Raw genomic sequence first — 24,029 nt, 5'->3', positions numbered from 1 at the left:
CTGTAAATATGAGCAGTGTGCACCTGTCCAGCAGGCTAAACAACCGCAATCTACTGTAGATATGTGTGTATTTATATTTTGTTGATATAAATCCATGATTTTTGATGGATTATATTTCAAATCTTATATTGGTTTGTTCCATGAAGACGCCTTTGTGGTTTCTTGCGATGATTCATCCCTTTTTGATTTTGACATTTGCAACAACCTGTAGCAGAAACACTGAATCTTATTCCAACCAGGAAAGGCCCCCTTGTCCCTTCAGACTACAGTTCCCAGAATGCCACTGGCTTACGCAGCCTAATCCCACCGTGCGTGTGACGTCAGTGTTGCTCTTGTTTTGGCAGTTTGTTTCGATATTCACGGATAGTCAGTCCACCGAGACGGCGTTTCCGACTGGTTCGTCAACGCCAAGCTGCGGTACTGTAAATATCTGAATGTCTTGTTTCCCCGCACGTAGCTCTTAGACATGTTTGCCGCGGAGCAGTGTTGTGGACAGAGATTCCTCAGGGGGAAGTGAGCTAACTAGTTCCCCCTGCTAGCTAACCAGCCAGGCTAATTGATTGTAGCTTAGCTGGCAGCAGTGGTTCGTCCTGCTGGTACGCGGAAATGGTCGGCTGCTGCTCTGACGCGTTTTATTTTCCGAACCACGGCATCTTAAACTTCAAGCTAACATCTAAGTCCCGGCGCTGACGCGACGGTGACGAGCGCAACGTAATTTTTCTGATAGCTACTATTTGAACACTGCCAGCTTCTCGGAAGGGCACCGTGCAAGCGCTGCTGTCGCACAACATGTAAGATTGATATTAATGTGCACTGTGATATATGTCTGCTGTAAATTTGATCCGGGACGACTGGGGCTGGTTTAGGAAGTAAAGGGAAAGTGAATGGAGAGAGTGGTAAAATGTTATATTGTGCGATTAGGGTGAACAACACTGTCAAGATGAACTTTGTTAGCTAGCTAATGTTACTTCTGCTGTAGCTGGATGTTATGCTTTATCAAAGGCTTCCTTTTTGTTCGATTCTGCAGTCTGCTGGAGAGGGAAACCGTTTGTTGAATTCCAGGGGATTACCACGACTTTAATGTGTGTGTGTGTGTGTGTGTGTGTGTGTGTGTGTGTTGTAGATGGTACTGATGGAGCAGTGACTCTGTGAAGGGGGTTTTAGGGAGCTGGTAAGTGCATGTCCACCATGGCAGATGGAGGCAGTGACGACGATGTAATTCACCTGGCAAGTTTCAACGTCCACCGCAGTCAAGGTGAGCCACATCCTCACAGCCCTCACTTCCATGCGTTCCCCCAGCTCAACTCATAAACATGTTGACAAGTGCCTTTAATGTCCATCTGTCTGATAAATCATCAAAGGCGATATATATTCTAGTGTCCGCTTGTCGTGCCTGGTAAAATGTCCAAGTCTTGACTTGATGGGGTGGAAATGTCTGACACCCGAAAATGATGTTTGCACACAGACATTTGAGACTGACTGAACCAAATCTTCGGCACACTTCCTTCTCGCAGTGCCTCACATGATTGTAGATGACATTTGGGACAGAGACTTTCATTTTAGGAAATATCCGTTGAGTTGTTATATTCTGAAAATCGAACTTGTTCGTTCTAATTAATGATTTGAGCACTATATTGATGGAACCAGAAATGCAGCTTCGCATCGTATAGGCAAAATGTAATTAGAACTGTTCAAAAATACAAACATTATTTGAGTCAAGTTGCAAAATCTGTACAAAACTAGTATACTTGTACCTCTTTTATTGCTTCAAGGATGTTGTTATTGAACAGTTTCATACATACATACAGTACACAATCAGATTTTTTGAACATATTTGATATTTGTCTCTGCCCCTTGACCAAGACACTGGCCTCAGATCCAGAGCTGTGCTCTGGGTGCTGCTCCGAATCTGTCTACTGCTCCTAAATAGTCAGGACAGGTTGAATGCAGTGGTTTCCTCACTGGGGTTAATGTACTATAACAGAGATGGACATAAAAAATTGGTGATAAAAATGCAATACAGTGGCGCCAACCATGTTCTTTTTCCTTATCTTTTTGCATCTTTAAAGGCATAAATATCCATTAGTGTGATAACCATTCTCCAAATCCATGGTCTGGTTCATACCATGGGCTTCTTTTATTTTGTTTTCTGGGGGGGAGGAACCCAAAATGCTCTAGCGGACTTGAATTTGCCCGTGGGACCTGCAATCTCAGGGTTGTTATCCATCTTGAGCAAATTGAACTAGCTGTATTTATGACCTCAGATTTGATCACTCAATCATGATTAGATCAAAATAATAAATGGAATGACACATGCCATTAGGAATTTTCTTTCTTGGGGACTGGGATGATTGTGGAGCTTTTGAAGCAGCAGGGTACCTTACACAGCTCCAGTGATCTGTTGAAGATCCCTGAGAAGATAGGGGGTCAGCTGGTCGACTTTCAGGCAGGAAAGGGACACGCCGTCAGGGCTTGGAACCTACCTGGTCTTCTGTCTGTGAAAGAGCTGTTTCACATCCTCTTCACAGATCCTGAGTGCAGGTGGGGGGTCAGTGGGGAGATGATTGTGTGGTGGAGCCGGGGTGGGTGAGGGGTGTGAAAGTGGGCTTATCAAATCTGTAGTAGAACGCATTGTGTGTTGATGGTCCTCTGCAGGGGGCAGGGGGGGTGCTTTCACGATGCTGGTGATCTCCTGCAGGCCTCTCCACACTGACGCAGGGCCGTTGGCTGAAAACCTGGCCTTCAACTTATCAGTGTATTAGGCTTTGCCACTCTGATCTCCTTTTTTCATATCCTGTCCCCTCTCCTGTAGGCCTCCTCCTTGGCACGACGAAGCTTTCGGAGTTTTGCAGTGAACCAGGGTTTATTGTTGTCGTATGTGCAGGAAGTTTTTGTCGGCAAACACAAATCTTGACAAAAGCTAATGAAGGACGTCACAGTGTCACCAAGTTCTTCCAGGTCTGAATCAGCAGCAGTCAAAGCAGGCCTGTAACTCCAGCTTTGCCTCATGTCCATCTCCTCACAGTCTCGACCATTAGCAGATCTCAGTTTCTGCCTGTAGACACTGATCAGAGAGTCCAAAGGCTGCGCGGGGAACAGAGCGATAGGCGTCCTTTATTACTGTGTAGCAGTGGTCCAGTGTGTTGCTGTCCCTGGTGGGACACTGGAATTTTGGTAGTTTGTGGCGGAGGTTTGATCTGTTGGACCCCGTTTTCACCTGACAGTAACATCCGTCCTGAGTGATCCGATCACAAGTGGACAGCTCTAAGTACAGATGAAAACCAAATTCTATAAGTCCACATTCTAAAAGCAGTGAGAACGGGTATGTGACTTTTGGCCACATTAAGGACCGCCTACTCAACTGAGGCCCTCTGCATGAGCGGAAGTGGTTTTGAAATCGCGTAAGCTGGCTTTGTCCACGTTGTCTGGAAATTTCCAAAAGCCCCTAGAATTAAATTCCGAATGTGTCTAACATCTTCGGTGATGTGGTTTGCCTGGAACGCGCCAGGGAATAGAGTCTGTATTGTTTTGATTTCTTCTTCTACTACTTCCAATTCTTCTTCTTCTGTTATTTCTGGCAGACTAGGCACGGGAGGGGCACTGCTGCCTCCCGCCGGTTAAAAACAACAACGCATTTGGTCTTTTGCAAATGGAAATGATGTACATGTTGATTAACATACAGAGTCGGTAAGTGAAATCAGATCAGAAGTGGTCACTGAAGATGCATGTGGAGACACATTCTGCTGCCAGCTGAGAGTAGACATGTACTGAGAGCTGTCCACTTGTGATCTGATCACTCAGGTTGGATATAACTGCCAGGTGAGAACAGCTCCTTAAAGTCCCCAAGAACAACGAGAAGGTAGTCTGGGTGTTAGTTCTCTGGTCAGCCAGGTGTTGAAAGGCCTCACTGAGGTGGGATGTAGACACTGACCAGAATGAACGAGGAGAACTCCTGCTGTGAATAAAAGGGTTTGCAGCCAATGAAAAAAGTATCTACGTGAGGGCAGCATGACTTCTTCAACAATGTGACATCTGCACACCAACCTTCGTTTATGTAGAAGCAGAGTCCGCCGCACCGTTTTTATCCAATATGTTCTTTGTCACCAAGTCCTCTGAGCGGACCAGGAAGCCCGGCAGTTCGAGTGTGTTGTGAGGGATGTGCTCACCTTGCCAGGTTTCAGTGAAGGAAAGGGCAGCAGATCTGCAGAAGCCCGTTTTTGCTCAGAAATGCAGTTCATCCAACTTGTTGGCCAGAGAGCGGACACTAGCCAGATGAATTGATGGGAGTGCAGTGCGAAAAATCCCCACTGGCGCAGGTTAACGAGCCCTCCTGCGCGCTTCCCCCGATGCTTCCTTCTGCGAGTTCCAAACAGAGCTGCTGCTCCTTCAACTTAATGTTTCGTAAAACTTCCCGGTTCAGTAAAAAACGGCAGAAAAGTTTGCCCAGGGGATAGTTTGAGGTTTAATAATTCTTCTCTGCTGAATGTTATCAGAGAGAGAGCGTAGAACTGACGAAACCCATCCATGGCGCCATCTTGTTGCACAAGAATCTGTAATGTTAACAAAATAAACAGCTTGCCCTAACTTTGAATAAAATAATTTTTGTGAAGTGGTTTAGTGTTTATTGTGAATTTTTTTTTTTTTTGTCTAATTAGTATCTGCAACGGCAAAGGTGGCAGCAGGTTGGAGGTTGGTGTATGCCGGTTCAGATTGTGTCAAGGTTTCAGTCTCACTGTCGTTGCAACCATAACATCCACAAATGAGACATAATCTACAAAACTTAGATTTGATCTGTCCTGTGCTGAAAACGCCAATTACAAATTGTACGTGCCTTTGTAGGCTCCCGTGCGCGTCAGAGGGAGCTCATCACAATTTCTGATGACTCGGACGAGGAGCCTGTGACTCTGGTACCTGGTAGTCCAGTTTTGGTCCCAGATGATGACGACGTCAGCATATTGGAGGTGACTGATAAACAGTGTTCTTACAAAGACTTGTTATTTAAATCATTAGACAAGTATAAACATGTTTTTTGTTATACTGTATCAGAAACCACTGTCAGTGTTATGAGCTGCAGGAGCTACAATGTAAGTACTTTATACTTTGTTTCCATCGATCTTTCAGTTTGTCACTTTTGCCCCCTGTGTTTTTCTGCAGCCACTAACTCCTGCTCGCAGACACGTGATTCGCCCGGCAGCCAAATGGAGTGGGAGTCACTCTCACAACCTAATTCAAATTGTAGGTCATAGTACTGCAACTCCCGGAGTTCCAACGGGGGACCCCAGCTCTGCCCCTTCCACCTCCAGAGATACTAACGCCAACTCCTCCGCAGTAAGGCCAGCCACACGAACACAATCACCAGTGCAGTCTGGCACTTCTGAAAACACACAGCCACAACCAGGCTCCTCCTCACAAACACAGACTCAGTCAAAACCTGGCACAAATTCACAGCAACAGGACGGTACGTCAACACATACAGGTGTGGTGCGCCATGCAGTCTCCTCTCTCCAGAACCCATCTACCTCCACGAATGCCAAGGCTTATGCCATCTCATCCAGAGCACCTATACGAGTTCTTACTCAGCCTCAGCCCAGCACATTTGGACTCGCACAACCACAAGCTGGATCCTCAGCACATGTACCTGTGGAGACCCAGGCGAGTACCTCTGCCAGTGCCACAAACTCTTCTTGTGCAGTTGCGGTAAGAGCATTGAATCCTTCTATAAAGACTGAAGAAGAGGCAGGTAGCAGTACTCATTCAGAAGACAATCCTCAGGCGAGCACTTCATCTGCACAGACACAGTCTCACTCACGGACGCAGCCTCAGCCTGGTACATCCACACAGCTCCAGTCCTGTGGGACCACAACCCTTCAGCCCCGACTCATACAGGTGAACAAGGGTAAGCGTGTTGTTCTTCCACAACGGCAGAGCTTCCAATCCTCTGCTCTAATAACCCAGCTTCAGCGCAGGACCCAGGACCAGCTGCAGTCTGTACCACCCAACAGAATGCAAGGGAATCTCATTCAGACTGAGCCACAATCCTTGGCTCAGGCGCCTGCCCAGCCCCCAGTGCAGGCAGCACAACCCCCTCAGGTGATACCGGCCATCCGCCCTGCAGTGCTAATAGCTGCAGCCCCAGAGAGACTAGGTCCTCCAGAGGCTGGCCACCGGATCATCCTGGGGAGCCAGGCACCGGGAGAGGCTGTTCCCAATCCTCCACCACAAGCTGGCGTCTCCAGTGCGGGTCCACCAGCCCGCGGCCTCCACATCTGGGTGCCCAATGTGAACCTCCCCGGCCCTCCAGCTACTCTCCCTCATAACGGAGGGGAGGCTCGTCTCCTCATGGCTCCAAACCCAGAAAGGGCCAATCCATTCCCTGGTCTGGCCTCGGTCCCTCCTGCCCCAGAGGACGTTCCCCGAATAGAAGATGCAAGGCCTGGTCCGTCTGCACCACGAGAGATACCGGAGCAGCATCCCCAAATCAGAACCCTCATCACTGTTGTCGTAAGTGCCACATACTCAGAGCATGTTCTGGCATGAACACCCACACCTGTATCTGAAAATAAAGACTCATAGAAGTTGCTTAACATTGCTTCCACTCTCTGTCTGTCTCCCCTCCACACTTCTCCACAGCTGGATCTATTCCCAGATGTTCAAGAAGCCTATGTAGCAGAACTGATCCAAAAGAATAATGTGAAAGACATGAATGTGTAAGAAAACACCAGCCATTATTTCCTTGTGTTTCATGCAGATTAAGCTTTTAAAAGAATACCTGTTGAATTATCCAGCCCTTGTCTAGTCTAGTGTTGATAAATATGATTGGGTTGTTTTCTTTAAGTTATGCCCTTCATAATATATCAAATATATACTGGTCAAACTATTACGGTGTTTGACTATCTGTAGTTACGTTGTGTATATCTCTACTTAATGTTTGTTTAACATCACATTAACAAGATTTTGCCATTTGTTTGATCTGACTGAGACTTTAGAGTTGTTAAGCCTTTATACTTAAAATAGCTGGTTTCAGCAGCTAAAATGTGTTGGTTTCCCGAGTCACCTGTGATTGTAAGCTTATTTATTGCAAATACCAAAGGTCACAAAGAACAAGATATTTAAATGTCAGCTTGTGCTCTGGTAAACTGTTATGGGCGTCTTTCACAGTTTTATAGACCCAACATTTTACTGTACAAATTTTGCCAAACAAGTAATTTGAACTAGAAGCTATGGCTGAGCACATGAGCAGATTTGCAGCCACATCCTTTGTAAAATGGTTAAGGAGTTGCAATATCTCTTGTATATTGATTAATTTGTATTTCTTACTTGGATTATATCTCTATCATAGAGATCTCATTCTTTTTTCATTTTCATTGAGCTATCAAAATAATCTAGAATAATATAACTGTTTAGAGGTATGTCTGTCTCCTTGTCACCGATTGCAAAGAAACAAACTAGATATTCATTTCATTGCAACAGTCCCAGTAGGGTACAGGACCAGAACGTTTACTTGAATTTGTTTCGTGAAGATTTACAAAATATCTGCAAATGTGCGTGTGCGCAAGCCTGTTTACCCGCATCTCCCCTCTGCTGATGTTTCCAGTATCTGTAACCTGCTGTTGGAGAACCCAGAGTATCCACGGAGGGAGACTGCAGCAGCAGCAGCCGCTGCAGCTCCCACCAGCATTCTGCTGGAGTCTGGAGACACCCAGACCGAGGTGAGTGTGTCACCTCAAAACGTTGTTACCGACTGTTGCACTTCTTAAGTTAAGCTTGAACAGAGCAGTGTTTACTCCTCACCTGCACAATAAGCACTTGCATCATTACAAATAACAAAGGAGAGATTGTTTCTCATGACTAGAGTGACCGATATGTATCTTTGGGGGCCGATATCGATATGTGTATATATATATATACACATGTGTATACATGTGTATATATATGTGTATATATATACATTTGTCAATGATTCCTTACATGTTGTTATCAAACCTTTATGACAAAGAAAAGTAATTGAGGCTTGAGATTTAAGTTTTACCACAAACTTTATCATAAATAACTATAAAAGAAAAGAAAACACAACCAAATATATAGAACTCGAATTAAGAAAATAAACATAATTTATTTCACATAAAATGTAAACAGAAATGTACATTTTTATTCTGCGTAGTTTATTTGGTTCAACAAAAGATTTCTGCGAAAGGCTTATCGGCCAACCAATAAGTCGATCGGGCTCTACTCGTGACAACCAAGCGTAAAGAGACAAATGTTTTTCCTAGTGGAGCTTTTTCGTATCATATGTCACTGCATTATGCCTCTTTATTTGTGTTCAACGGTGGTGGAGTTTGTTGATTACTGTGCTTGAATTGTAAACAGTTGATTTAAAAAAAAATACAGACTATATTTGAGTGTGGAAAGTGGACAGTAACTGTTCAGCAAGTGCTGTACACACACAAACTGTATTAACTAAGCATATAGAGAGAAACAACAATCCCTCCTCAGGGTTTGAACTTCACACAGAACAACAGAAGCCTTGTGTCAACATCGCAGTTACACAGCATCGTATTGATGACCGCGCCCTTTGTCTGTTTTTTAATTCGATGGCTAAATGTTCATTCTTGTGTAATGGGTCTTCTCAGGTGAGCGAGGACCTGTTTGATTATACCAAGCTGGGCGCGGTGGGCCCGGAGGCCGTGATGCAGGCTGCCGACCTGCTCATGGCCGATTTCAGGATGCTCAGCTGTCAGGATATCAAATGGGCCCTCAACGCTCTGAAGGGACACTATGCAATCACACGCAAGGTAACTGTTGTTTCACAGTACGCTCATACACCTCTCTACTTTCCTGTGCACGCTTTTTTCCAACTCCCTCTTTAGCACCTCCTCACTGTCTTTCTCTCCGGCTCTCGCAGGCCTTATGTGAAGCTCTGAAGAAATGGCAAGAGTCAGGCGACCCCTCAGGAAAGAGACGACGGAGCAGAGCCTCCTCTGAGCGCTGCTACATTGATTTCCATTTCGAGCGCGGTGAGCAAACATTCTGACTTTCTCTGCGTGCGCAAACTGCTGCTGCTCACACCACATGCTCCCATCTGTGCTCCCACATGCATGTGCATTATTTAGTGAATTTGGAACACATACCAGTGTAATGGTGCAGATTTGGCTCGATGAGTGTGAAAAAAGGCCATGCCTCTATGCACACTCTGTAAGTGTTTCTATTTAGCGGTAAGGGTTTTTGGAGAGTTGTCTTCCGTCTATTTACATGATGTGATTCAATGCTTACTGATACAGAATTGCTTGATTTGTGTTGTTTATGTCATTCTTGTGAATAAAATGCTTGTTGATTAGTGAGCAACCATCATATGTTGCACAGTTTGAATGTTCATTCCAATTCTTGCTAATCCTTAAATGAAATCCTATCACATTGATGATGCAATGATCAAAGGATGTAAAAGTTGTTACTGATAGGTGCAGGTCTGTTGTGAGTGGGAGATGTTAAGACTTTAAACTTGAGTTAATTCAAAGGTTCAAAGGCGCACACACACACTCCTGTGATCTGGGATCGAATTGCATATAACAGGTAGTGAATCCTCTTAGAATCCCACCTTTTGCATTAGAGCAGACACAGATGCGGGACACTGAGTACATTTGAAAATACAGAACCGGACGGAGACCACCGCCCCGGAAAGACCAGCGCAATTTCTGAGAAACCACATAGACACCGAAAGGAATAATAGGAAGGAACTCTTCATCACAACAAGGCCTGGTTATTGGAAACACTCTCTGTCAAGGCAAACCCAGAGTCCTCACCAGACTCTCCACAACGATTCGAACTGTCCACCAGCACACAACTAGTGCACTATTTTTCATTGGTCCTCCGAGGTGGATGCAAAACCCTGAGCCAGATGGTGCGTTCCGCAGAGCCTCAACTGTCCCCTCCCACGTGTCGTACTATGACCTAACCGGACGGCAGTCCCAGAAGTGGTTCCATACCCAATTTCCCCAGACCACTCAATAAGCCGAGGAGGCTTTATTCAAGGCAGAGGCACAACCGGACCTGCACCACACGTCCAGCCAGGGGCCAGATCTATCCATTATGTGGCAGCAGATCAACCAGGAGAATCAAGCTTCGAGGCACCGGACGAGCCCAAGACTTGGACTCGTTGAGGCACTACAGGAGATTCAAGAAACCCACGCCGATCTCCACCAACATTTTAAGAATTTTGTGCGTGAGATTAGACGCCCACTCAAACCTCCCCTACGGCAGACACCTTCATGCCCACCTCTACCGCCGTACACAGACAACCGTGGGCAAGAGAGATATCGCTCAACACCGGACCAGATTAAATATACATGGCGCCCTGTTGGCTGCAGACAAACATACTTCCACCCGCCCGGTGCTGGTGACGTGTTGGCAGAAGATTTCTCCCACCTCAGAGTTTCACACCAGGTGGATGGTGAAAGGAGAACCCCCTCAACCCCAACCCAACACTATTCGGTCCCTCCTCCACCAAGGGACCCCTTTGCAGACCGGAACGGTACATACAAAGACAATGCAAAGACGCGAGTAGATGCAAATTTCTTGTCACTTGAACCAGATGACGCGAATTTCACAGATGATCCCGTGGCCAGACATGCGCTAGTAACACTTCCTGAAAATTCGCTTCATGTTTGGTCTGAATAAGGAATAGTTATTTATATATATATTTTTTTAAATAATTAGTAAGTAAATGAGTTTGACTGCAGAGCTACTGCTTGCTGTTTTGTCCAGGGTTTCATCACTGTTGTATTAACAATGTTTTTAGTTTACTGTTGGAGCAGTTGATTTGTACACACTTCTACGGTGCACTGGATCTTTTGACTAAACTGTCCTGAATGTAGGATTGCATGTCATCCAGCTCTCACTCACTCTGTTCCCTCTGTGCCCCAGGTTCAGTGAAGTTCGACAAGCGGATGTATTTCTTGGAGAATGACCGTCGCTACTACCGGACGTACAGCAATCTGGAGGCTTCTGTGCAGAAGGAGCTGTCATTCTATCAGCAGAAGGCCAAGGAGTCGGCAGAGGTACTGAAATACACACAGAAAGACACACACTTTTCTCTTAGAGTTATTCATAATATTTAATTATTCATACAGACAGACTTTATAACATAACTTGAAGACGTAACTTCATATTGTTTTGTTGTTGCTCAACTTCAAATTAATATTTTGCTCTACTACACCTGTCTTTCCACCAGAATATTGTCAGTTTGTATAGTAGACCTCTTCCTATTATTATTATTATTTTTATTATTATTAGTGTTATTGTTTTTGTTCTGCTTTTATTATGTTATTGCCATTAGAACAAGAAACTTGCATTGGTAAAAAAATAGTACGTTGAACACAGTGTAGCAACTATGTGATAAACTACACAATATAGCAGAAATTTTCCACGATAAACTAAACAACCTGTGAACAAAATCTTAGAGAGCATTAAAGAGGGGAGATGCTGGGTGAGAATCCTCTCTAACAACGTTCAGAGCAGTTTGATTTGTAAATGAAGGCGAGCGACAGGAGGGAGCTGCTAGTCATTTTCTCCAACGCCTTTGTTTCACCTACCGAGGCCAAGAAAAATATAATCTTCAAAAAAAACATAATCTGCAATGAGACAAATGTAAGATTTTATATATGTCACTTTGCCATTTGCCAGAGATTATATCCCCAAGAGCGGGAAAATCTTTCATATTTTCATATCTCTCGGCTGATTCAGTTGCCAGTCCTCACCTGACTCTCTCCTATGTAAAGCTCAAGGTTGTGATCACATACGCTGATTCTTTTAATGTTGTTACTAACCCAACTGCTCTGTTATCATCGACTCCTCGTGGTTTTCATTACGTTTTTGTTTTTTTACATACAAATCAGTCTGAGAACATTTTCCTGGGTCCCACTGTATTAGTTTGTCTCGTCATCACAGTTGTGACTGGGGGTTGTTCCATCAGTCAAATTTTCCTACTGTCAGGAGATGATTGACAGTCTCTCTTTCTCTCTCCAGCATGAGGACTTCCTCCTGGCTCTGCAGGTCAATGAAGATGAATATAAGAAGGTAGGAAATACACACATACCCCAGCCAAGCTGATGGAACCTTCACTTTGGTTTTAAAGGTCGTAATGCTCTGTATATTTAACATGTCGTATGATGGCTGTACTTAGAAACTTAAAGTTTTAGACCCATCTTTTAACAGGTCCTGTAGTTATGCAGTATAATCAAGTATGATCTGAAATGGCTGAAGCAGCTTGACACTTTTGTTAATTCATGATCCGTAGGTTCGTAGAAAGGTTGGAACATGTCAGTGGGATATTACAATGTGACTGTTAACAATCGCTTCTCCAGGACGGCCAGCTGATCGAGTGTGGCTGCTGCTATGGGGAGTTTGCGTTTGAGAAGATGACGCAGTGTTCCGACGGTCACCTTTTCTGTAAAGAGTGCCTGGTGAAATACGCTCAGGAGGCAGTGTTTGGCTCTGGAAAGGTACAGGCCCACAAACACACATACACTGTTTTTCCTCTCATAACGTTAGTTGGGCTGACCTGCTATTGTAGCCAGGCAACTAAAAATTGATTGCAAAGTAGCATTTAGCCATATTTCCAGAGAGGACCATACTTGTGTTAAACCTAATTTTCTGCAGTTGTATTTTATTCACGTTTATTATACTTTGTTATTTTTGTATCAATAAATGTGTTTTACTAAACTTGCTGAAGACATAATGTCTGAAAAAAGTCGATCAGTACGATCCAGGTTACAAGATTTTCACTCTGCAGTGAAATGAATCCCATTTATCAACGTGTATCTCTGTGTCATGGAACATACAGCGGTAATAAATCGTACACACAATTTGTAATAAATCATACCCAAAAAGTAACCAAAAATAACAATATGAAGCTTTGAATTCATGACAAGACGTAACACGTTGCCTGTATAATTTAATGCAATCCAATAAAACTGTCATAGTAAATCTTCTCTCTGCTTCTGGTTCATGTTCATGAGACTGTGTTTCAAGGCAGACTAGTTTCTACTCTTGAGTTTTTGTGTGTGTGGAGGACAGAAAATATCCGCCGTCGTACCTAATAATCTGGCGACTGCACTTCTGATTATTTGTGTGCGTTGACCTGGGCGCTCTTGTTGCAGTCGGAGCTGAGCTGCATGGAGGGGGGCTGCACGTGCTCCTACCCAGTGTGTGAGCTGGAGAAAGTCCTACCAGAAAACATACTGTGTAAATATTATGAGAGGCAGGCGGAGGAGGCGGTCGCCGCCACCTGTGCTGATGAACTAGTACGGTAAGTGTGTGTGTGTTGTTGTTGTTCACATCTTGCCTTCATCTGCTTATAGAACTGCTTATAGAACTGCTTACATGTGAATCAACGCTATCAAAATTTAGAGTCATGTTTCAATCATTTCCAACATTTTACAGACTAAAGCAGGTTGCAACTAGTCGAGAAAGTAATCCATAGATGAATCGATAATGCAAACGATCAGCAGTTGCACTTATCCTTTATGATGGGTTGCAAATGTTTAGTCCTTGGACCAGTAGGTTTATATAACAACTGGATTTACAAATCTTCTTAGACCTGCGTGTAGTGACGTTTTATTCACAGTGTTTGGATGACGATTGTAGTCATATTTACACTTCCTATTCACCAGCTCACACTCAGATAATTCATGGTGTGGAGAGGGTCCACACAGTCATCAGGGGCCAGTAATAATGGATCTTTGTTTTCTCGCCTTCATTCATTAACCCTTCTTCCTCTTTGGCCTTGGCAGGTGTCCATTTTGCAACTTCCCAGCCTTGTTGGACAAAGCCATGTCTCTGTTCAGCTGCCCCAGCCCCCGGTGCCGCAAGGTCAGTCCAACTCTTTGTATTTATTTAGTGTAATAGACACTCTGTGGTTTCTGTGCGACTTAAGGTTAACATTGTGGCTGTTGCACAGTATATGCATCCTCTGACAAAAGAGCCATGTGTGATTACATCAGAGTTAAATCATTCGCGACAAAAGAGAGATTGGGCAGTGAATTTGAGAGAAGTCGTTTAGTCAGTCGTGACAGTAAAACCAGAAAGCTCTGTGTGCAGTCTCCACTCCAGCATAACTTCCCATCCTGTGCAGGTCGGACAGGAGTTCAAAATATGTGAGGGAGGAGAGATTGATTAGCAATTTCTGGTGATAAAATGTTTCCATCTGGCGAGGCCGCCGCCTGCGTCTCCTCTGTTTATCTCCGGGCCTCCTCCCTCTCTCTCCGAGGAATGCTGGGGGAGGCATTGCTTTGTGTCTGCCAAGGCTGTCACATGGATTCCAGTTGAAAACCTCTATTATGTGGCAGAAACACAAACGCAGACATCGTCTTATTCCTCACTCTTTCTCCTGATGTTTCTTTTTTTCTGTTTGTTTTTGACTCACACTCACTCCTGCCACACCACAATCTGTATAACTCCACACACAGTCCTCCTATCCCTACATTCCATCTGAATGAGGGAGCGAAATGGGGGGGTTGTGTCAAAATGCCACCGTAATAAAATTGAGTCTATAAACACGATGTATCACTAATATCTATCTGTGGCATTAAGTGAAGCCATCCTGTAACTGTGCCCTGAGGTTGATAACTGACACTGTTTTCTATATTTTTTCCTTTTACTTGTTCCTTTTTCAACTAGTACTGAAGCAGTAATAGTCAATTCATTCCCCTAAAAAGAAAGCTTTCTCAATAGTGTAAACGTAATGTCTGAGACGATCTCCTGCTGCGTTCAGCATATGTGAATGGCAAGCTCTGGAAACGGTCCAAATTCTGCTTGAGATTTTCTGGATTTCGTGTCTGTAAACCTCTTAAGATGGCTCTGCCCACCAGTCCTTGGTTAAGCTGGTATGATAAAGCCCCAGTTCCATGATGGAACCGGTTGTGGTGCTCTTGTACAACCACAGCTTATTCTGCCTGCATCTCTTGTATATTATAAGCTTGTTGCTCTTGTGTGTTATTACACATAATCTGACTGCTGACTGTGTCTTCGCTCCACTCGTTCCTCTAACTCGTGGCTGCACATAGTTGTCCCAGTAATATCCTTGTTTGCCTTGTTGAGGTCGCACATGGTCATTTCAGTCATTGTTTTGGAAAGCAAAGGGCCCTGAATATAAGTATACAAAAATCTGAGGTTATAGAAATGTTAAACAGATATGGTTGTTCGCCTTTCTCTCGCAGTTCTGTCCGTTTGCCTGTAGGTGGAGCCAGAGGTTCACAGTGGCTGACTGGCAGCACAATTGTACATCTGCACTCCATTACATCCTCAGTCATACACACCCATATATTAAAAAAGATGCTCCAGATGCATTTTCCTTCTCAGAATATTAGTCATCTGCAGCACAGCAACCAACTGCTGCAAATGTAGTTCATATTTATGGTATTTTCTTAAAATCGGCACTTTTCAGTTATTAAGGAAACGGTGGTTGTGTCTTTTCTTTGGTAAAAAGAAAAGTAAGTACTAGGTAAAGTTGCTTTCTCTTTTTTAAAAACGTGTGTAAGAATCAGGATGTCAGTCTGTGGCTGCGTTGGTGTGTGTTGTCCCCTCGCAGACATAGATATTGTCACAATAATGTTCTTGTTACACAAACTTTCACAAGTTGCCTGTTACTTATTTTCTGGATCCATGCTACCCATCATCAAGCATGGTGGAAGACGGTTGTTGTACAGTTGGCCCCTTAGCCCGCTCAGTCCACAAACAGGGAGGGGCCTCATTATGTAACTGACACACTTCTGAGAGCCCACCCGTCTTCTTCCCCGCTGCTGCCTCATTGGCCGGGCACACTTCCCACTCCCCTCGTACTGGTCTCTTACTGGTCGGACACACTTCCTCCTACGTTTCAAAGTTGGTTTCCGATCAAATTTGACCCAGATTTCTCCCGCTCCTCTATCTTGGCTCTGTCTGACCTATGCACACACACACACACACACACACATGCACACACACACACACACACACACACACACACACATGCACACAAGCACACAAGCACACAAGCTGATGCTAATGTATTCCACATGTGGCTATGAGCACATATGCAGGCTTAATCCTGGCTTGGCTATGATTACTTCATGAATGCAGAGGAACGTAACATGTAGGCCACTGGAAGGCCACCACAGTGCAAAACAGAGCTGAATCTGTGCAACAGAGTGTTGTGTTTTTGTTTCTCCAGTTGGCATCTCATACATCATCATATCTGCTGCACATCTCACCTGCAGTTCCCCCACAGAAGCATTTTCTGTCACAGTGTCATGTCAGCTACACACCTCCTCTCCGCCACCCTGCCCTATGATATGCACTCAGATTAGACTGCAGTGTACACACACACACACACACACACACACACACACACACACATACTCAATGCAAGACCCCCCCTCCCAATCCGAAGCACTGCAGACAGCCCGCACTGCCTTATAAGGGCTGCTGCAGCCTGCAGCACTAAAGAAGAGATAGGAAAAGAGAGGGATCCAGAGGAGGGGACGTGAGGTAAGACTGAAGACTGAGGAAGAATAGAGTGGGTGGAGGGTAGAACACAGGAGTAGGGGGTCCAGTGACTGGAGGTGGACAAGTTAGAACAAGGAGAACAGGATGGGAGGAGTGAGCGCATGAGAAAGAATGGCAAGTAGCTAAAAATGCACTTTGTGTGTGCGTGCGTGCGTGCGTTTTTCGATCTTTGTCAAATTTATTGATACTCGTATTTAAATGAGACACTCACGAGCGGGGGATGACACACCTCTTAGAAGAGTTGACTCCAATGTCACCGGCTTTAATTTTTAGACACGATATAAGAACTCATGTTTCTTCCTGCTCTTCAGCAGCTTTTGCAAAACAGCTTCCAGACACACACGAACACACACACACACTCACTCAAATCATCACTCTGTTTCTCATGCTGTTCCTCTTCCTGGTCTCTAGATTACCACTAGGGGGGGATCTTTCACTGCTCTTCCTCCTGCGCTCCTCCCCTTCTCCTCTTTGTGTGATCTGTCTTTTTCTGCCATTGGAGTCCGATTCTACACCTCTCCTCCCTTAAAGAACTAATCATACACCAGTGATAGTTTTCTCATTATGCACACACACATACACAATCACACTCACACACTACGTCTCTCGATTATGTTTCATGCCTCTCTCTCTGCCCGGACACTCCCTTATAAGTCCACAATAATGATAAAACTGCTGGTTTATGTTTCATCTTTTTCATGTGGCTAAGGGAAAAAAGTCGATCCCTCGCTCAAAGCTACTAAACTGTGGAGCCACAGTTTGTGTCTTTAAAGCGTCTTGGCGATCCAAACCGCTCCAAAAACTGCCAATGAAAACTCTGGCTTCTCCACATCAGTCCTCCGCCCTCTGGCTGACCTTGCACACACGCAGCTGTCTGAGTGAACATTGCGAGAACAACAATCCTGTGTTTGCAGAAAGACAAAGAAAAAGAAAACCTACAGTGATTTAAGGATGTGTAAAGGAGGTCACTAGATATATAGGCTGTTTGTGTGTGTGTGCGTCCATGGTATGGGCGTCAGGCTGGACGATATGGATCATTTTGTGCTACATCAGCTGTCACATGCCACACTCCTCAATATTACATGAGGGGCTCAAATATTTATGGCGACACCACTTAGCTTAGGGTTAGCAAGGAAGGCAACCCCAAGCTGGTGTGTGTGTACGTGATGCTGTCTGCCCTGCACGTCTCGGGGGCTGACACGACCAAGGAGGCTGGAGGTTGGAGAGAACGGAGTTGCTGTTTCTAGGCAACTGAGCAAGTCGGCGAGGAGCAAAAAAAACGCACTCCGGCTGGCTGCAGACGCACACTTGCAGCAAGGGCCACACCCATTCGTGTCTGTGCGAGGCCAAGCTCCTGCAGTGGCAGCACCAGCAGCATATAGAGCAGCAAGAAGAGTCTGACTGCAGGCTGCTCCGATTCACAAGTGACTGTGACGATGTCAGAGGAGGACGGAGGGACAGGTGGAGGCGTCTCTTGATATTTGATGATATATGCTGAGTTAATAAATGTTACGAGGAGATCTCTCGCTTTTCTCGTGATTTCTGTCTCTCGTTTCTTCTCCTGTGTCCTTCTCTATGATCTCTCACTTCACTTGTCTCACTCTTTTCTCGTCACTCTTCTGCAGGAGAGCTGCAGGAAGTGCCACGTCCAGTGGAAGCAGCATTTGGGGAAGACGTGTGAGCAGGTCCTAGAGAGGGATGAGATCAGCATGAGGGTGCTCTTGTGAGTATCTCACACCAGACTCCACCCCTGAGCCATAACTGCTACTTTTCACATATCTGTTATTTTATTGAGCGTGAGTGGTCGAGTCAAAGTCATATTAAGTAATGACATTGGTAATGAGAACTCAATTTGTGCTTCTAAGGCTACTTCTTCAACTGACACCTTGAATTGAAACATAGTAAAACCCCAGACATAATAAGAGATGGACAAAACTATTCAAGAATCTTGAATAGAAAAGTCTGGAACACCAAAGATGACCGTTGTATGACATGTATCCCCCCCCCCCCAAATAAACCAATCATCTGCTTTATAAAAGCCGAATGGGAAACATATCCATACATGTGTAGTATCAGTATAACCTGTGGGTGGTGAGGAGCGTTTTAAACTTTACATTATGGTAGAGTCACCAAATAACTGCCCTGGAGGAATTGCCAAGATAGCTGCCGAGTGGCAAGACACTTAGCAGCAGTGCTCTTTATCATCCAGTGTTTTATAACCATCAACATAGTATTTTTGTCCCTGATCACTCTCCGCCCAGACTCCTCACTGAGAGTGCATGCTGGGTAAACAGCTCCGTTTCCCGGTACAACCCTCCAGGACGTGGAGCTGCCGGCTGCTTCCTTTGGCCCGGCAGGCCCACCGGCAGCACTTCCTGTTGTGAGCCGTGCACAGATCTTCTTATTTCCTGGTGCTGAAAGAAACAGGAAGTGGCCTGGTAGACAGATCAGTGGATCAGGGTCCGACAGTCTATAGTCAGGACCGAGCTGATTATTAAAGCAGGACAAAACGATGAGAATCACGATTCAGAGGACATATTTTTTGATATATTTAGAATAAATCTAATTGAATTGCAAATCACTGCTTTGAATAAAGTACAGATTTTTTTAATCCTAGTTTTATCCTCCTAAGCTGGGCTCAGACTACAGGAATTTCAGGCCAATTTAAACCCGATCCAGCCCCCCCTGAGAATCGAAGGAGGAATCCGGTCTGGAACTTTTTTCGGTACCGATGTTCAGCGTTTCAGGGTTTACAGAGCCAATCGGAAACCTCCAACATTACCCGCAGAATCATCAGGATGATTACATCAGCACTTACTGAGCAGGTGCAAGTTACCCTGGTTACTTTAGGGTTATAAACAGTACAGTCTTCATGGTAAATGGACTGTATTTATTACTGCTTTACTAAAGCGCTTTACAGGAAAGTCACATTCACCTATTCACACACATTCATACAGCGCTGCTATTTACTGTCACATTCATACTCATTCATGCACTGTCGGAAGAGCCGTCAGAGGCAAGTTAGGGTTAAGTGTCTTGCCCGAGGACACAACGGCATATGAACCGCCAACCTTCGGGTTGGTGGACGAACGACTCTACTTCCTGAGCCACAGCTGCCCTGTGGCACAAATTTACTCATGGCATTGTTTAGTTTCAGTGGGCAGTTCAGGCTGATCGTTAAATTTATTCTTGTAGCCCAAAGTCATGTTGACCGTATGATTAAGCGACAAGATGTGAACATATTTCATTTAGAAACAGTGTTTGACCCTGAAACAAAACCTCATCTTGTTGAGCAGTACAGGAAAATGCTTGACATGAAACTGAGCTGCGGACAAAATCTCTCATTCGACACCACGGTTTAAAATGCACAACAAACTGCGTCCGTGAGACGCACAGCAGAAAGTTTCTGTGACTTTAGCCACAGATTACAAGACGTTCTTTGTTTTTTCTGTCTCTTTATTCTTGTTGAATTTCTCTTCCAATCCGATCCTTCGCTTCCCCTTTTCTCCAAATGTTTGACTGGCTCTGTCTGTCGTCCCATGTGCCGCAGCGAGGAGCGTATGACGGCCGCTCGAGTGAGGAAATGTGTCAAGTGCGGGATGGGCCTGGTCAAGTCGGAGGGCTGCAACCGGATGTCCTGCCGCTGCGGCAGCTTCATGTGCTACCTTTGCCGAGAGCCCATCACCGGCTACAACCACTTCTGCCAGCACGCCCGCTCCCCCGGCGCACCCTGCCGCCACTGCCGCAAGTGTTCCCTCTGGACTGACCCCACGGTAATTTGTTGTAATGTTTCTGGGCTGTGTGCTTTCTATTTGAGGATAAATGGAAATGTTTTGTAGCATGAAGTCAGTGAAGGACTGGTGTTATAGTAAGAGAAGACTTGTCATCGTGTTTAGTTTAAAAGTGTAATGTCATTCAGTCCAGTCCCCAGATCTCACAGCGCCCCTCCACACACACTCTTTTACACTCAGTGATGTTCACTAGCTCTCCCTGCACTTTGCCCGCGACCATCTGACTCCACGCAGCCCAACAGGGACTTGGCCACAGTATCACTGGCAACCAGGGGCAACAATTAGTCCCCGAGAAGGTAATGAGCTGGAGCTGCTCCAGCGGCTCTTCGGCCGCACCGGAGGCGGCCAAGAAGCTAGTCCTAAAAGCATTGCCAAGCAAGACATGGAGAAATACTGGTACCAGTGAAGGGCTGGTGGTCAGCTGCCTTCTTACCATAACCCTTAAATTAAAGGTTTCCAGCATAGAGGTGAAAAAATAAGTTCTGAACACGAGGCTCACTAGCTTTAGGCTTAATCCAAACAAATACGTTATTGTCTTAAATCGGCGTTAAACTAAAATGATCTCTGTTCACACAAGCGTTTTAGCACTGTATCGGTAACAATCCCTGTCCATACTAACAAACATGAAAACACATGTCCAATGACCATTCAAGTACTCAGGAAGCAGATTGTCTGCTCTGCAGATGGTTGCTTATTTTCAGAAAATGCTAATGAGAAACAACAGTGGTGTAAAGTTTGAGCAGAGTTTTACGTTCTTGGTCTGACTATGAAGCAGAACTGTTACTGACCGTGAGTGTCAGCAGTGTTTCGCCTTCACCGTTGGCAGTCGAGACGTGACTGATAAGAACCAATCGGGAAGCAAATGCCGGAGACTTGTTTTTTTAGAGTAGTGTGGACGGCAGATGTAAACGTAGAAGTGTGGATGCGTCCTTATACCCACTTAACCCAAAAGTGAATCGGACCGCACTGACAAACTGCACTTCCTCCCACCACAGGAGCTCTGAGCTGTCTGCAGACAGTTTCCTCCAGACTCAGACACAACAATCCTGTAGCTAAACCAGCGCTGTGTTGGTTAAAGCTTTATTTATAGTCACAAGGCTGAGATGTAGCTGATATGTGCCTCTACACATCAGGGCTGCAAGAACTGCGATTGGTCAGCTGGGGCTGCTTCTGTTTTAACACAACAAGATTGTTTCTCTCTGAAACAGTCCCAACAAGTCCCACAATAGGAATATCCACAGTGCTATAAATAAAGTCAGTTCCGCTCTTGTGTTGTGTTGTGTGGGATTGCATGGTGGGGGTGCACCTGTCCCGTCTCACTGGAAAGACTTAATCATGAACCTTTGTGTTTTGTGTGTCCGCAGCAAGATGATGAGCGGATCATTCAAGAAATCCAGAAGGAAGGCGAGGTCGAGCTGAGTAAGAAATGTGCAGGTCAGTTCAGCGCGGTGTCGAAGGTTCAGTTTGAAAACTGTGACCAAACTGTTTCGTCGGAGCTGTTGAAACCATTGATTATCACCCAGTGTGTGTCGCATTTCTCACACTTTGTTATGGATGTACTGTAGAACTGTGGTGAATTATGTTTGCTGGCTGAGCATTATTATTCTTCCTCTCGCCTGCTTCCTCTTTTTTTTCTGTAACCATTATTTATCCGGACATTTTGCCTGTTTACAGCACCGACCAGCTGCAGCTGCCGCGGTTTCCTGTGTTTGTGTAAAGTGTGTTACCCAGGTAACGGGTGATGGCTGCTTCATTCCCTCTGCTCTTCTTCTCTCAGATAATTCAGAGAAGAGGGTCGGTCCTCCTCCGGAGCCCATCATAGATGCCAAGCGGCCGCGCGTGGGTCCACCCCCCGAAAACCCGCCCTACCCGAACCCCCCGGCCCCTCCTCCTCCTCCTCCTCCTCCCCAGGCGGTACAAGCACCCCTGTTCGTCCCCCCTCGTGCCCGCTACCCTCCACCTCCTCCTCCGGGCAGGATGTACCACCAGGTGATCTTGCCTCGGCTGCCCCCGGCACCCTACGTGCCCCCCCTGCAACACATGCCCCCCCTGAACAATAACAACAACAACAACAACAACCACCATCACCACCAAAACAACCCGCCCATCAACCCTCATCACCACAACATGGACATGATGGACCTGCCCATGCACTACGGGCCCCCGCACCGCTACTACAGGCGCTTCTAACAGTTAGACTTCTCCTCTCAGTGGTGAGATCTGTGTGCGTTACTTTTTCTATTCGTTCTCTCTATCTGTTTTTTCAAAAACGTCTCTTTGGGCTCAGACGGTAAAACACACTGAAATGACTGAAAAGCGCATCTGTAGAACGACACACGTGCGCGCACACACACTTTGCCTTTTTCCCACTGAACTTGAGACTTCAACGATGAAGGGGATCCTCACATGACGCACTCCCGCTTTCCTCTTTTTCTGCTTAAATTTCCGCTTGAACTGATTAACGGTCGAGTTATTTCCTGTTTATACAGATATTTTTGAGTACACGATGAAAGAAAAATATGACGGTTAACATTCCCTTCAGTATCCTTTTGTGTAACGTGTGAGACGACACAATTTTTCTAATAAAGTTTTGAGTTCACGTTCTCCCGAGATTCTGCTTCATCCGAGTTTTAAGATTTTGCCCTTTTTTGACTGCCTGTCTCTCAGACCGTGGAGCCTGTCCCTCCCCCTCCCCCCTCCCTCGGCTCATGCAGGAAAAGGGGCTGACTCATGATAACTGAGCCCCTGGGCTATGCACCAATCACATGAGGGAGAGGGTGCTTTCCACCAATCACGGCATAGCGACAGCATGGCTTCGGGATGCATCAGAGAGAGGGGACTTCTTTGTTCGGCCAAGTGTGCTGCGAGTGTGTGACAAATCATTTTGCTGCACACAGACGCTCGGTCACACACTCGCAGCCTCTTGTTCCCCCGTTCGGACTATAAAGGTGGCACCGCAAACCCCCCCATTTCAGCCCCAGGGTCCTAATGGTGTTAGTCATGGGTGGCGGGAGACAGACCATGTTTGTATGAGAGCCAGAATTAGACTCAGAATCTAGATCAGATTCAGCATCTTCTAACGGCAGCCGCGGCGTCATGAATTAAATAATCTGTGCTGTATCTAACGAAGACGCACGAGGACATGCGGAGGCTTCCAGAGATGCTCACGGGGGTATGGCAGACTATGGCTGAGCACATATGGAGTGATCCATACCATATTTGTTGAGACGGTTTACTCAAAACCACCAACTTCAACCTGATGATGTCAAAGGGCTTCACCCTCCTGGGACCATGAATGTCTACCCGATTGCGTTACAGTCCCATTGTTAAGATGTTTTGGTAAAGACCAACTTTATCATCCCAAGAGCCATGCGGCTTGCAGGACTCAAAGAGAAGAATAAAAGCTGAGATCCTCCAAAGACCATTAAAGTTTTCTATGCAAAACTCTTCCAAAGTTGCCACAGATTCTGTTCGACCTACTGCCTGATGTTTTTATTGGCTATAGCAGTCGTCACCCATTATGGTAACAATGGATCCTAATGTGTCAAATGACTTGAAGGCATCTATTAAGACCCATTTAATGTGCATTGCTTTACATAATGCAGTTTGTATGGGTGTGTAATCACCCTGACCTCAGACATGTGACCCCCTCAGCCTGACGCTGTCCTGATGGCGCGAAGGGGCCGAAGCCTGAATCCCCGA

The 24,029-nt window shown here is 45.5% G+C and overlaps 1 protein-coding gene across 3 annotated transcripts; it reads left to right on the top strand.

Annotated features, from left to right (window-relative positions):
- Nucleotides 1-278: 278 nt before the first annotated feature.
- Nucleotides 279-22,931, top strand: rnf216 (ring finger protein 216). 3 transcript variants are annotated; one of them, XM_047328315.1, is made up of 17 exons: nt 279-417; nt 1,124-1,255; nt 4,840-4,961; nt 5,155-6,501; nt 6,631-6,707; nt 7,595-7,709; nt 8,631-8,792; nt 8,903-9,014; nt 10,918-11,051; nt 12,019-12,069; nt 12,357-12,494; nt 13,152-13,300; nt 13,785-13,863; nt 18,162-18,259; nt 20,087-20,309; nt 21,692-21,761; nt 22,105-22,931. In XM_047328315.1, the coding sequence occupies exons 2-17, from the start codon at nt 1,180-1,182 to the stop codon at nt 22,515-22,517; spliced, it is 3,366 nt and encodes a 1,121-aa protein (XP_047184271.1). In that variant the 5' UTR covers nt 279-417; nt 1,124-1,179; the 3' UTR covers nt 22,518-22,931. The 3 variants fall into 3 exon arrangements, with proteins under 3 accessions (XP_047184271.1, XP_047184272.1, XP_035470747.1); XM_047328316.1 differs by having other exon boundaries at nt 336-422; XM_035614854.2 differs by lacking the exon at nt 279-417 and adding an exon at nt 478-791.
- The last annotated feature ends 1,098 nt before the right edge of the window (nt 22,932-24,029 follow it).

This window comes from Scophthalmus maximus, chromosome 17 (assembly GCF_022379125.1).
Source record: "Scophthalmus maximus strain ysfricsl-2021 chromosome 17, ASM2237912v1, whole genome shotgun sequence".
NCBI lineage: Eukaryota > Metazoa > Chordata > Actinopteri > Pleuronectiformes > Scophthalmidae > Scophthalmus > Scophthalmus maximus.
This window is presented reverse-complemented; position numbering and strand designations above follow the sequence as displayed.